The following is an 11,473-nucleotide window of genomic DNA, read 5'->3' as shown; positions in this document are numbered from 1 at the left end:
GTGAGTTCTCCATCACCATCTTCATTAAAGGCTCGTATACAACATATTCTAGTGTAGTTTAAAGGTCCCAAAGAGACGAGAGGTTTGCGTGCCCACATTCTGGAGATATCTTCTGTTTTCTGTTTTCAGGAGCAAGTACCTTAGGTCAGTCAAATTTCCATCGTTTCTTATGATCTAGGGCTAGTTTAAAACATATTCTAGTGTTATTTGAAGGTCCTGAAGAGACGAGAGGTTTGCGTGTCTGTGTTCTGGAGATATCTTCCATTTTCTGTTTTGGGGAGCAAGTACCTTAGGTCAGTCAAATTTCCATCGTTTCTTATGATCTAGGGCTTGTTTAAAACATACTGTAGTGTAGTTTGAAGGTCCCAAAGAGACGAGAGGTTTGCGTGTCTGCGTTCTGGAGATATGTTACATTTTCTGTTTTGGGGAGTGAGTACCCTAGGTCAGTCAAATTTCCATTGTTTCTTATGATCTATGTCTCGTTTAAAACATATTCTAGTGTAGTTTGAAGGTCCCAAAGAGACGAGAGGTTTGCGTGTCCGCATTCCAGAGATATATTACATTTTCTGTTTTGGGGTGTGTGACTCTGTCACACCATCTCAGGCAATTCTTAGCTATTTTCTATGATCTTAGGTTCATTTAAAGTATATTCTATTACTAGTTGAATAATATGTACAGACAAAAGCCAATTTTATTTGTTTCAAATGAGCTAGTATGTGTGTTTGATGAGGCTGAAAATCCCGGCTCTAGCCGGCTCAAGCAGTAGCCAAGCAAGATCAATCAGCTCGGCTCGGCTCGGCTTTAATTTCAGCTCGGCTGTGGCTTGAACCAGCTAAAAGCCAAAGCCATGGCAACACTATTCCCACAAGAGGAGTAAGAGCAGTTAATGCTCTCCTAGATTTTTTATATTTGGCTCAATACAAAACTCATGACAACATTACCCTAGGTTATATGCAAGATGCTCTGGATCACTTTCACGATGACCGAGACTACTTTATTCAGGTGGAAATATGAGAAGACTTTAACATCCCCACAAGGGGGTGGCGGAATGTGGAAAAGAGACCAACACTCATTATTTTTTTATCAGGGTTACACCTGACACCCCCCCACCATTACCTTCCTAATAAAGTATGTTTTCCCCATACTCAAGTTTTTTTTTTTTTTTTTTTTTTTTGAATTCAAAAATTTCTGTGTAACAAGTAAGCTACGCACAGGTGGTTGACTGTAAACTAAGCCTAGGCATCGTAAGGATGCATATAGCATGCTGTTGAAACAACGGCTATAGGGTACTCATGAGGGATCCACCACAGCCAGCTGCATTGCAAGAATCTGAGGTGTTGAGAGTGGTGTAACTGGTTGCAAGTAGGTCATGATCAGTGTAAAGATAGTTATGAGGAGACCAGCATGAGAAAATTTGAAATTGACAGCATCAACATTTTTTTTTCAGCCTTCAGCCAGACACCCCCCCCTCCTACCCTTGGTTCGGGATCCACATCCTGCTACCCCCTTGTATCCCCAAGTTTCATTCCCTCATTCACTACATCGAATCTATCAAGGCTTTTGGTACTACTGACAACTACAACACAGAGATGTTTGAACATCTCCATATTGATTTTGCTAAATATGGCTGGTAGTGTTTTAAAGTCCAGTCTAGTCTGGTTTTTTACCTCAAAATGAGGCAACTGGCAACCACAACCAGTCCAGACTGATCCAGATATTAAGGGACCCCAACCAAACCCTTTTAGACCGGTGTCGGAGTTTTCTAAGTTCGGTCACAATTGGTCACAATTTGTTGTGCGCGTCACAATTTGGATTGCCGTCATAAGTCAGTGTGACCACAGAGTTTTTAATTACAATTGTCATTACAATGCCGGTTGCAACGAATATTGGAACCACATTCCAACTCCGCGATAAGATTGCAACGATAACGATACGTGATAACGGGCTACCAAAAGTATTAGTACTGTCCTGTGTTTTTGTAGTCCCTTATTGTATTCGCTTTTGTAGTTACGGTTAATTCATTAGTCTTCTTATTGTAGTGTTTCTGTTATTCTTGTTATTGTAGTGTTCCTAGTAGTTTGTAGTTAGTAATTATTGCGCTGTGTGGGATTTGAACTTATGACTTACTGATCGTTATTATTTGAAACCTTTCTTACCTTGTCCATAGTAACTGCTAGGTTATTGCTTGATATATAGACAAGCCCTTCGGTTCAACTTGACAGAATGGCCACTGGTTCCCACCAGTCCCAATGCGTCGCCACAGGCCCACCACGATTTCTTCCCTTTCCCCCTCGCCAAGAGGCCCCACTTCATCGTCAGGCCTTTCCTCGCTCAATCCCAGTCCTTTGACCACCACATCCGCGCTTCTCCCTCAACTATTCTTTGGATCGGACCGAAGTTGAGCTCGATCTGCAACAGGTACGTCACATACTCATGGGAGACTAATGGATCACTCTGGTCTAACACCAGCTCGTACATGCACCTTATGGACAACTTTGATTTGACTGCCATTCTCCCCATCGAGATCCATACCGACATACCAAGAGGACCGAATTGGCGCTGCCCGCGGAATCGAGAGTGTTGAGGGAAACCGATACCCTGACGTGGGTGGATGCTGCGTGTTTCGGTTTTTATCGGAGCAGGCCCCAAAATGTGCTTGTAAGTCTTTCTTTTACTCTGGCATTATCTTGCCATTGGGCCTCTAATTGTAGGTGCTTTCTTCGTGTTATGACACCGCTCACGATGCGGGTTGTGTCGCCTGGCATGTACTGGATGTCAACCACCGGCCTTCCCTCGGATGTGTCAATTAGTCTTTTGCGAACGCCCATTTATGAGTCATTCATTCATCATACGGACCATGCCCATTCCAAAAACAGATGGGGGACAGAAAAGCACATTTGAAGAGATCAGGACCGGGTAGACGGGGAACCTAATGAGGGTGTCAGAGGCGAGGAAAGTGTTGTCTTATTTCTTGCCGAGTTTCTTGACACGGGCGACATTGTCGCCACCTTATGTATCCTCTGTTCCCTGGTTTTCGTTGCTTTTGTTTAGACTCACTGTACTGTATGTCTTCACCCTTTTGACAAAAATGAAACTCCCATTCCAACAAAATACTGACGAAACACGATGCACACGAAAAAGTAGCTACATACCAATATCACGATGTGTCAATGAAGAAACAGTCTGCCTCAAACTCGACGTCCGCTCCTGCAATTTGCTGCAGGCACTGCCGCTGCCATCTCCGCTGCAGCAGCCACTCCGACCGCCATCTCCGTTGCAGCTGTCACTGTTGCCGATCCCTTCGCAGGTGCCCGTGCCTTCTTCCCCTTCTTAGTGTTAGCGGGTCGTGCCACCTCTTGAACGATGGGTTGCGAGGGTCCAGCCATCATGGATTGAGGCTGATGTGACATTGAACCTGCGGTGTTGATAGTTGAGTCAGCACGGCGCTCTGCGTGAGCACCAGAGTGGCTGGCTTGGCCCGGGGTGCTGGTGCTTGGGGTGAGGGTGAGCCTGGTGAATGCTTCCTCGAGGCTGCTGCTGTCGTCGTCGTTGATCAGTGCCACTGTGTTATTGTCCATTTGTGCCTTGAAGATGATGTCGTTGTAGAATTTGAGTAATGCCTTGTGGTACGGTGTGCCTGCCTTCGCCTGGATAAACTCGCATACAAATTGAAGTCTTTTTGGTAGTCAATGCCCGAACGAGCACCTTTCCCTGCTGCATTGAACTCCACGTCGGGGGAAAATGCTGCCTGAACCTATGGTAAGACCAAAAACTGAATCATTGTCCAAGAATTTGAAATGAAAATGACGTTTACCAGAATCGCAATCGTCACAATGCTACCTTCAGTGATGTATAACACTTTCCACAGTTTGGCGTACGTTTTCGGCTTGGCGTAAGTTTTATTCCAGGAGATGGAAGCAGCACCTTGCAGGAGGCCCTTCAATGCCTTGGTTGATGGTGCGAGGTGAGTAAAGACCCTGTAAATATAGGTACATCTCCTGTAAACGTAAAAACATGTCCACATCAACAATATACGTACAACCTTTTCCGTTGCCTTGGCTTGCTTTTGTGTTTCCATTTGGCCAGATAAGATGACGAGAGTGAGACGTTCACAACATAAATGCTCCACAGACACGCCATGAGGTTGGGAGAGAGGAATGGGAGCAAATGGGAGGTAATCAGGTCGTTATCAACAAGACGTCAATGATCCATCATTACGCAGATACAATTCCCGATACAATCACGTTGTAACTGATCCGGTCCATCAATTCTCAGTTATAACCGAACTAGGACCCTTTCAACACCTTGATCCGATGGCAATCTATTGCAACTCAGGTTCAAACCAGTGTTGAAACTCAGTCATAATGCAAGCCAGTTGTGACCGGCTAAAGAAATCTCTGACAGGTCCTAATCGGTTCATAACACAAAAGAAACTGGTCCAGACTGGTTGTGACCAGTCTTTTGTTGAAAAATTTATTGTACCACAGAAAATAAATATTACCTTATGTACATAGCATACGTAGATAAATGTTTTAATTCTCTGTAGACCAATTAAAAATTTAAGCAATTCTGTGAAGATTTGACTGAGATATGGCAAAAATGGAAAGGATATACATTCAAATTATGTATAAAAATGTTTTTGGCCATATCTCAACCAATTCTTGACCGTTTTTTATGATTGAGGGACCAAAAATCAAATAAAAATGTGTGCAAGTAATGTCCAACATGTGATGGGGTGAAAGACTAGTTGGAACCAGTCTAAACCAGTCTTTTTCAGTTTTAAAATGTTTACAAAAATGTGGCAACTGGCAACTGGACTGACCACAAATGTGGGCAACTGCAACTGGAAAAAGACCAGACCATGGTTCAGTCCAGTTTGGTCCTATGTATATTTTCAGTCTTGTAGACTGGACCTGCAAACACTAATGGCTGGGCAGCTTCCAATCGTCAAGACGAATTTCCTCAGATGACTACCTGGCTTTCTTGCCAAGAGAAAATTTCACTCTATGAAACTTATCTTAGCTGGACAGATTCCCTCAAGAATGTCGCTACCCCCTCCCCCTCTGTCGCCACCCCCTCTCCCAGATGCCTTCTATGACCATCACAAAACACCCAACATTCCCTTCCATTCCAGAAAGATCAAAAATATAGAAAGAAGTCACAATGCTATTGGGTTTTCACACCATCTCGAACTATTATTCAACAGCTATCTTCCTCAAGATGCCAGGACCAGTAACACATCTGCTGTCCAATATGATCTTCCTATCGACAGTGTTGATGTATTCTCACAATTCAAGTTCCAGTCTTGTAGCCAAGATGATGATGGTGAGCTCAGTGCCAGTGAAATTGTTAAGGCCAACCCCAAGGATGGACATTTCAATACAGTTGTGGTCTTAACTGCCACTGACGCAGAATCTACAGCACTACAAGGTAAGTTCAAATTACAAAACAAATTATCATATAATGAATTCCATTAGGAACACATATTGGGTGAATTTGTGTCATCTTCCAGCTGCCCAATGTGATCTTTAAAGCACCCATGGCCATTGATGCCCTCAGATCATGGCCAAGAGAGCACATGGCTTTCATTGAATGGTATTCATCTATACCCAAACAGGCTGGTAAAGACCACAATATGTACCTCATACACACCCTCTTCGATTCAACACAGCTGTCCTCCATGGCTACCATTGTCCCTCTTTCATCTATTAGACAAGGATGCATGCTGACTAAGTTATGGTCAAATCTCTAAAATATCACTCAAATGTGTAGACTTTCAAGGATAATTGCATAAATATGTCAATTCTTCACCGATTTTAGCATTCTTGGGCTCATTTTGAAGCTAGAATATGCAGAAATAATATCTATCAAGATACATATGAGCATATTTGTCTTGTTATAACCAATTCTTTATTTTTCAGTCCTAACTGGTTAGTAACTGCAAATAACCGACCATAACCGGTTAGTAACTGCAAATAACCGACCATAACCGGTTAGTTGCAGTCTGGTTAGGTTATTTTAGGTTTCAGGACAAAGGCTAACTGGTCTCGGTCTCGGTTAGGGCCCCTGGGAACCAAATAACTGGACCTAACTGGACTTTCAAACACTAAAAAGAACAGCTAGCAAAGTGCCTCCATGCATGTCTGGGGAAATACAAGTGATACGATGAATGACTATATTGTTGTACACTAATTAAATACATTCAATATACACTTTATATATTCAAATATAGTGTGGTGAGGAAATTTGAAGGCCCATAAAGTCTGCTTCAGGGCTTTTTAAGGACAGCCCAGGCCACCCTAGGACAACCTCAGGACACCTCAGGACAACCTCAGTGCACCTCAGGACAACCTCAGTGCATCTCAGGACAACCTCAGGTTGCTCCTGAGAAATCAAAAAAAGGAACCTGTATCTGAGGGTGCTCCAGGGCACCCTGATGCCTTGAGTTCTGTGACAGCCCCTGGGTATCCAGGGTCTACACTGGATACCCTCAGGGAAGAAGTAATTTTCCTGATACAGGCTTGCCAGATGGTGGAGGTGAAGGGAGTGGGAGACATGGATCTGGAGATGAGAGTCATGTGTAGAGGATCCTGTAACCCTGGAACAGGAACATCCACATGAAATATACATGTTGTGGTTTCAAGTAGAGTTGATTTGTTAAGAAGTACCAACATACAAAATGACAAACAGATGTAAATACAATGTAACTGTCATGCAAGAAGTAGGTAAGTGATACTATGCTGCTACAACCCTATTATGCCAATGCAGGAGTTTTCAGCTGCAGCTGTGCAGCTTCCTCAGATTTTCCTTCCTTTGAATATGTGGCTACAAGATTACTCATGCTGACCAAGGTATCTGGATGTTCTGGCCCCAGTACTCTTTTACTCAGATCCATGACTTTCAGCTGCAGCTCCCTAGCCTCCTCATATTTTCCTTGATTTGAATATGTCCATGCAAGATTATTCATGCTGCCCAAGGTATGTGGATGTTCTGGCCCCAATACTCTGTTACGCAGATCCAGAACCTTCAGCTGCAGCTCCCCAGCCTCCTCATATTTTCCTTCATTTGAATATGTCATTGCAAGATTATTCATGCTGACCAAGGTGCCTGGATGTTCTGGCCCCAGTACTCTGTTGCGCAGATCCAGGACTTTCAGCTGCAGCTCCCCAGCCTCCTCATATTTTCCTTGATCTGAATATGTCATTGCAAGATTATTCATGCTGTCAAGGTATGTGGATGTTCTGGCCCCAATACTCTTTGATACAGATCCAGGACTTTCAGCTGCAGCTCCCCAGCCTCCTCATATTTTCCTTGCTTTGAATATGTCAATGCAACATTATTCATGCTGACCAAGGTATCTGGATGTTCTGGCCCAAGTACTCTTTCAATGAAGATCCAGGACTTTCAGCTGCAGCTCCCCAGCTTCCTCATATTTTCCTTGATTTGAATATGTCACTGCAAGATTATTCATGCTGCCAAGGTATATGGATGTTCTGGCCCTAGTACTCTTTGATACAGATCCAGGACTTTCAGCTGCAGCTCCCCAGCCTCCTCATATTTTCCTTGCCTTGAATATGTCAATGCAAGATTATTCATGCTGGTCAAGGTAGCTGGATGTTCTGGCCCAAGTACTCTTTGATGCACATCCAGGACTTTCAGCTGCAGCTCCCCGGCCTCCTCGTATTTTCCTTGCTTTGAATATGCCGATGCAACATGTGTCATGCTGACCAAGGTATCTCGATGTTCTGGCCCCAGTACTCTTTCACGAAGATCCAGGACTTTCAGCTGCAGCTCCCCAGCTTCCTCATATTTTCCTTGATTTGAATATGTCACTGCAAGATTTGCCATGCCAGTCAAGGTATTTGGATGTTCTGGTCCTAGTACTCTTTCACACAGATCCAGGACTTTCAGCTGCAGCTCCCTAGCCTCGTCACATTTTCCTTGATTTGAATATGTCAATGCAAGATTATCCATGCTGACCAAGGTAGCTGGATGTTCTGGCCCCAGTACTCTTTGATGCACATCCAGGACTTTCAGCTGCAGCTCCCCAGCCTCCTCATATTTTCCTTGATCTGAACATGTCAATGCAAGATTACTCATGCTACCCAAGGTATCTGGATGTTCTGGCCCCTGCTTCTTTATTCTCATTTCTACAATTTTATATTGAAAATACTCTGCATCTTTCCACATTCCATTTACATCCAACACATAACTAAAGTTAGAATATTCCTTATCATTAAATACTCTTTCAAAGCCATTTTCCTCCTGTGACTGGTAAATGGCTTTGATGTGTGGCACAAGAAGCCTGTTGAATGCAATGTTCTCAGCTGTCATCTCCTCTGTAATACAGTTTACAAGGATCAATTTTGACACTTGCATCATGCACTTCTTTTGAGATTTTGACATTCTATCCCTACTCCATTGATGCATCAATGGATGAATTGCATAAATTCCTGGAGAGGTTGATTGCTGCTTGATTAAAGAAAAGGACATAAGAACCCTAACTCCTTCATGAAAGAAGAATTGATTCCAAGACTGATCTTCTTCAAGCTGAAGCAATTTATTCATACATGTTTCAACTTCTTCTTCTAGTCCACTATGCAGTCCTTTGGAGAACTCAACAGCAGCCTTTCTAAAGGCAGCCTCAATGATATTCTCATGATGTAGAAATGCAGCAGTTTCCAGAATAAGAAGAGCAGCCTGAGCAGCTGCTCTACCATGCCCATCAGATTTCCTATTTGACCTTGATTCAATTTCATTGAATGACAAATCCCATGTTTCATAGACTGTACGATCATACTGAGATGCACCCCTAAATGAAGGGTGGTTCATAAGCTTGTTCCTATGTTGAGAGAGATGCTCAAGGTAATTATCAATACTACAGAGACCAGCTTCAATGGAAGCACCTGCTTGATCAACAGCTAGAGGTAAGCAGCAGAGCTCATTTACAATTTGTTGAGCTGTGCCATAGACATGTTCAGAATGCCCAGTTAGATGGCTGGCTTTCAGAAAAAGTGATATGGCTTCCTTTCCAGCCATCTGATTAATCTCAAGTGAATTTTCATAGGATTTAACCCACCCAAGAGATCGATTTCTGCTAGTAACCAGAATATTTCCCTGAGAACCAGATGGGATAAATTTTTCTACTACTTCAGGTGCACCATCAGCATTGTCAAACACAAGCAGCCATTCACTCTGCAGAGATCCAATCCACAGAAGAGCAGACTGAGAGGACATAGAAATACCAGCAGCTTTAGCATCAGGATGAGAACAAAGACCCTTTAAACCAAGAGCAATAGTATCTTCAGAAGATGCATCAATCCAGAAAACATGAGAGAATCTAGATGTACTTGTCAGAAAATCAAAAATATAGTATGTGAAAAGACTTACCTTTCAGCCATCTTTTCAACAAACTTCAGACAAATCTGTGTCTTGCCAATACCCCCCATGCCATACAACAAAAAAGACTTCCTGCTTCTATCTACTTGATCTTGAGGTGAAAAGTGATCCATCAGCCTCTTGATAACATCCTCACGGCCTGTAAATAAGGCACTTGAATTGGGTCTTTGGTGAACAAAGGGTAATTCATCTTGACCCCCACTGGCATGTTGATGAACCTCAATCTTGACAGCAAAGTTTGATCAATATCTCAAACCATCAATGCTATTGTCACAGTACACACCTTTTGAGCAGCATAGAATGTTGTATCCTTTATAATGAAGTTGTGAGCTCCCGAGAATACATTCTAGGATTCCCAAAGACAAAGGGCATGAGCCAAAGAATTTATTCAAGCATTATTAATACGCACCGGCGACGTTTCTCCCCCCGTAACCTCTGGCACCCTTGTAAATGTCGACCTAAATCTCGTCAGCATGCTATCTGCCAGCGTGGGAGTCATGAACCCCAACCTCGAACCGCTAGGGCGTGAGCCTTCGTAACGTGGGCGGTCTGCGCCCATGAGCCGGTTGAGGATTCCCTTGAACTTTCCTTTCAAACGATTTTCACGAGGGCGGTTGGGATCAGACATCGTGGTTCAGAAGAGAGTTGTTGATGCTGTGCGGCGTCAATTTTCCGGATGGGTAATGGACGGTTTCACAGAGTCAGCTGACGTTCCTCGACGATGTTGACGGGCTTGGGTTGCTCAACGTTTGTTTTGGTCGCGTTCTCTTTTTCCACTTGAAGTCGCGCATATAACCACCTCCAATGTTCCCCACGCGGCCTGCCTCGTTTTTCTAATGCTCGGACTATTGATATTGTGCGCATATAGTCACCTCCGAAGTTCCCCAACCCACGTTCGGGCGTCTTCCTCATTCATTCTTTCCGTTTTGCAGCGAGGAGAATGCATTGCGGGAATTCGCGGCTGACGCTTCACATGTATACATACATTGTCGCAAAAGGCGGCCTGCATTCAGCATGCGACAAAGTTCAATGGCTCTGGACTGGCGGGACGTACCTGAGATATCGCATTGGCATCTATCACGGATACCCTCTTAGGCTCTCCCTTCAATCCTAGGGCATCTGCAGAAGAGCTCGTCGCCCTCATCCGTCGTCGTCCTGAAGCTCGTACCCAGCCCAAACCACCTCTGAACAACTACCGCGCTCAATGAGATGCTCTCCGCTTTCCATTCACGACATCGTTACTCGGTAAACCCCACCACAACCCTGCGCCCTTGCAAGAGGGCGTGGCCACTAATGGGGAGGGGTGTTGATTAGCATCGAGGATTACGAGGGAGGTGGTCGCGATGTTGCTCAAGGGCGTGGGGTGTGCTTGCAGAGCGTTGGGCGGATGAAAAGGTTAGCTATATCCAACGCCATGGACGACACAAATGCGGACGAAGTATCGACAGAGGACAGCGGTGTACAGTTCTCACTCCCAACCGCCCCGTTGAAGATACAGCTCAACCCCGCTTGAAATGGGTCGCTTAAGTGAGCAATGCTGGCCCCTCCAAACTATCTACCCTCTTGGACGAAGAGGTGCTCAAGCCGACGGCGGACAAACCTCTGAACCCACCAACCATTCAGGCCTTCTCGCCCACTCCCAAACGCGGGAGAATCATCCTGGGTTCTGGCACCCTGCTCACCCTCCTCACGCACCAAATACGCACTATCCACGCAGACCCCACGTTGGTGGACAAACTCGTCCCGCAGGGTGTGCTAGATCTCATACCCAGCAAGACGGAACTCATCATCGCGATGAAGTTCTCCCGGAATGGAGATAAAAGCCAGGAAGAAATGATGTATCTCGCTGTGGAAGGCGGTATGCTCCTTCTCTCTGTATTTGTCTTGTCATGAACTTACTCCCATTTAAAACAAGGCGATCCCTCTATATACGACCACTCCCCTGAAGAGGTACTCTTCTTCCGTGCACCCCCATCGCTTCAGATATCTCCTCCACCTGGGCCAGGCTGACGTTCAGTTGTATCACGCTCACGCGCCGCGGTGTAGCCGAGAGCGTGATTCTGTGCTGTGGGGA

At 44.6% G+C, this 11,473-nt stretch overlaps 3 protein-coding genes across 3 annotated transcripts in view; 2 read left to right on the top strand and 1 right to left on the bottom strand.

Moving 5' to 3' along the window:
- The window catches only part of LACBIDRAFT_335427 (uncharacterized protein), a gene marked incomplete at both ends in the record, with an annotated part of 1,832 nt that extends 818 nt beyond the window's left edge, over positions 1–1,014 (top strand). The window contains 7 exons of the mRNA XM_001890297.1: positions 58–144; positions 225–293; positions 363–429; positions 500–576; positions 604–633; positions 679–712; positions 751–1,014. Coding sequence (XP_001890332.1) covers positions 58–144; positions 225–293; positions 363–429; positions 500–576; positions 604–633; positions 679–712; positions 751–1,014 — 628 coding nt within the window. The remainder of the gene's footprint in view (positions 1–57; positions 145–224; positions 294–362; positions 430–499; positions 577–603; positions 634–678; positions 713–750) is intronic.
- A 1,317-nt stretch (positions 1,015–2,331) lies between these two features.
- Positions 2,332–4,140, bottom strand: LACBIDRAFT_335426 (uncharacterized protein; the record flags this gene model as incomplete). The annotated part of the gene is made up of 8 exons (XM_001890288.1): positions 2,332–2,409; positions 2,541–2,614; positions 2,857–2,929; positions 3,058–3,076; positions 3,119–3,144; positions 3,228–3,647; positions 3,815–3,977; positions 4,040–4,140. The coding sequence occupies 8 exons, from the start codon at positions 4,138–4,140 to the stop codon at positions 2,332–2,334; spliced, it is 954 nt and encodes a 317-aa protein (XP_001890323.1).
- Positions 4,141–4,796: 656 nt separating this feature from the next.
- On the top strand, positions 4,797–5,494 carry LACBIDRAFT_335425 (uncharacterized protein; the record flags this gene model as incomplete). The annotated part of the gene is made up of 3 exons (XM_001890296.1): positions 4,797–4,864; positions 5,207–5,430; positions 5,478–5,494. 3 exons carry the CDS (start codon positions 4,797–4,799, stop codon positions 5,492–5,494), a joined length of 309 nt encoding a protein of 102 aa, XP_001890331.1.
- Between the last annotated feature and the right edge of the window lie 5,979 nt (positions 5,495–11,473).

This window comes from Laccaria bicolor, genomic scaffold (genome assembly GCF_000143565.1).
Source record: "Laccaria bicolor S238N-H82 LACBIscaffold_87 genomic scaffold, whole genome shotgun sequence".
Lineage (NCBI taxonomy): Eukaryota > Fungi > Basidiomycota > Agaricomycetes > Agaricales > Hydnangiaceae > Laccaria > Laccaria bicolor.
This window is presented reverse-complemented; position numbering and strand designations above follow the sequence as displayed.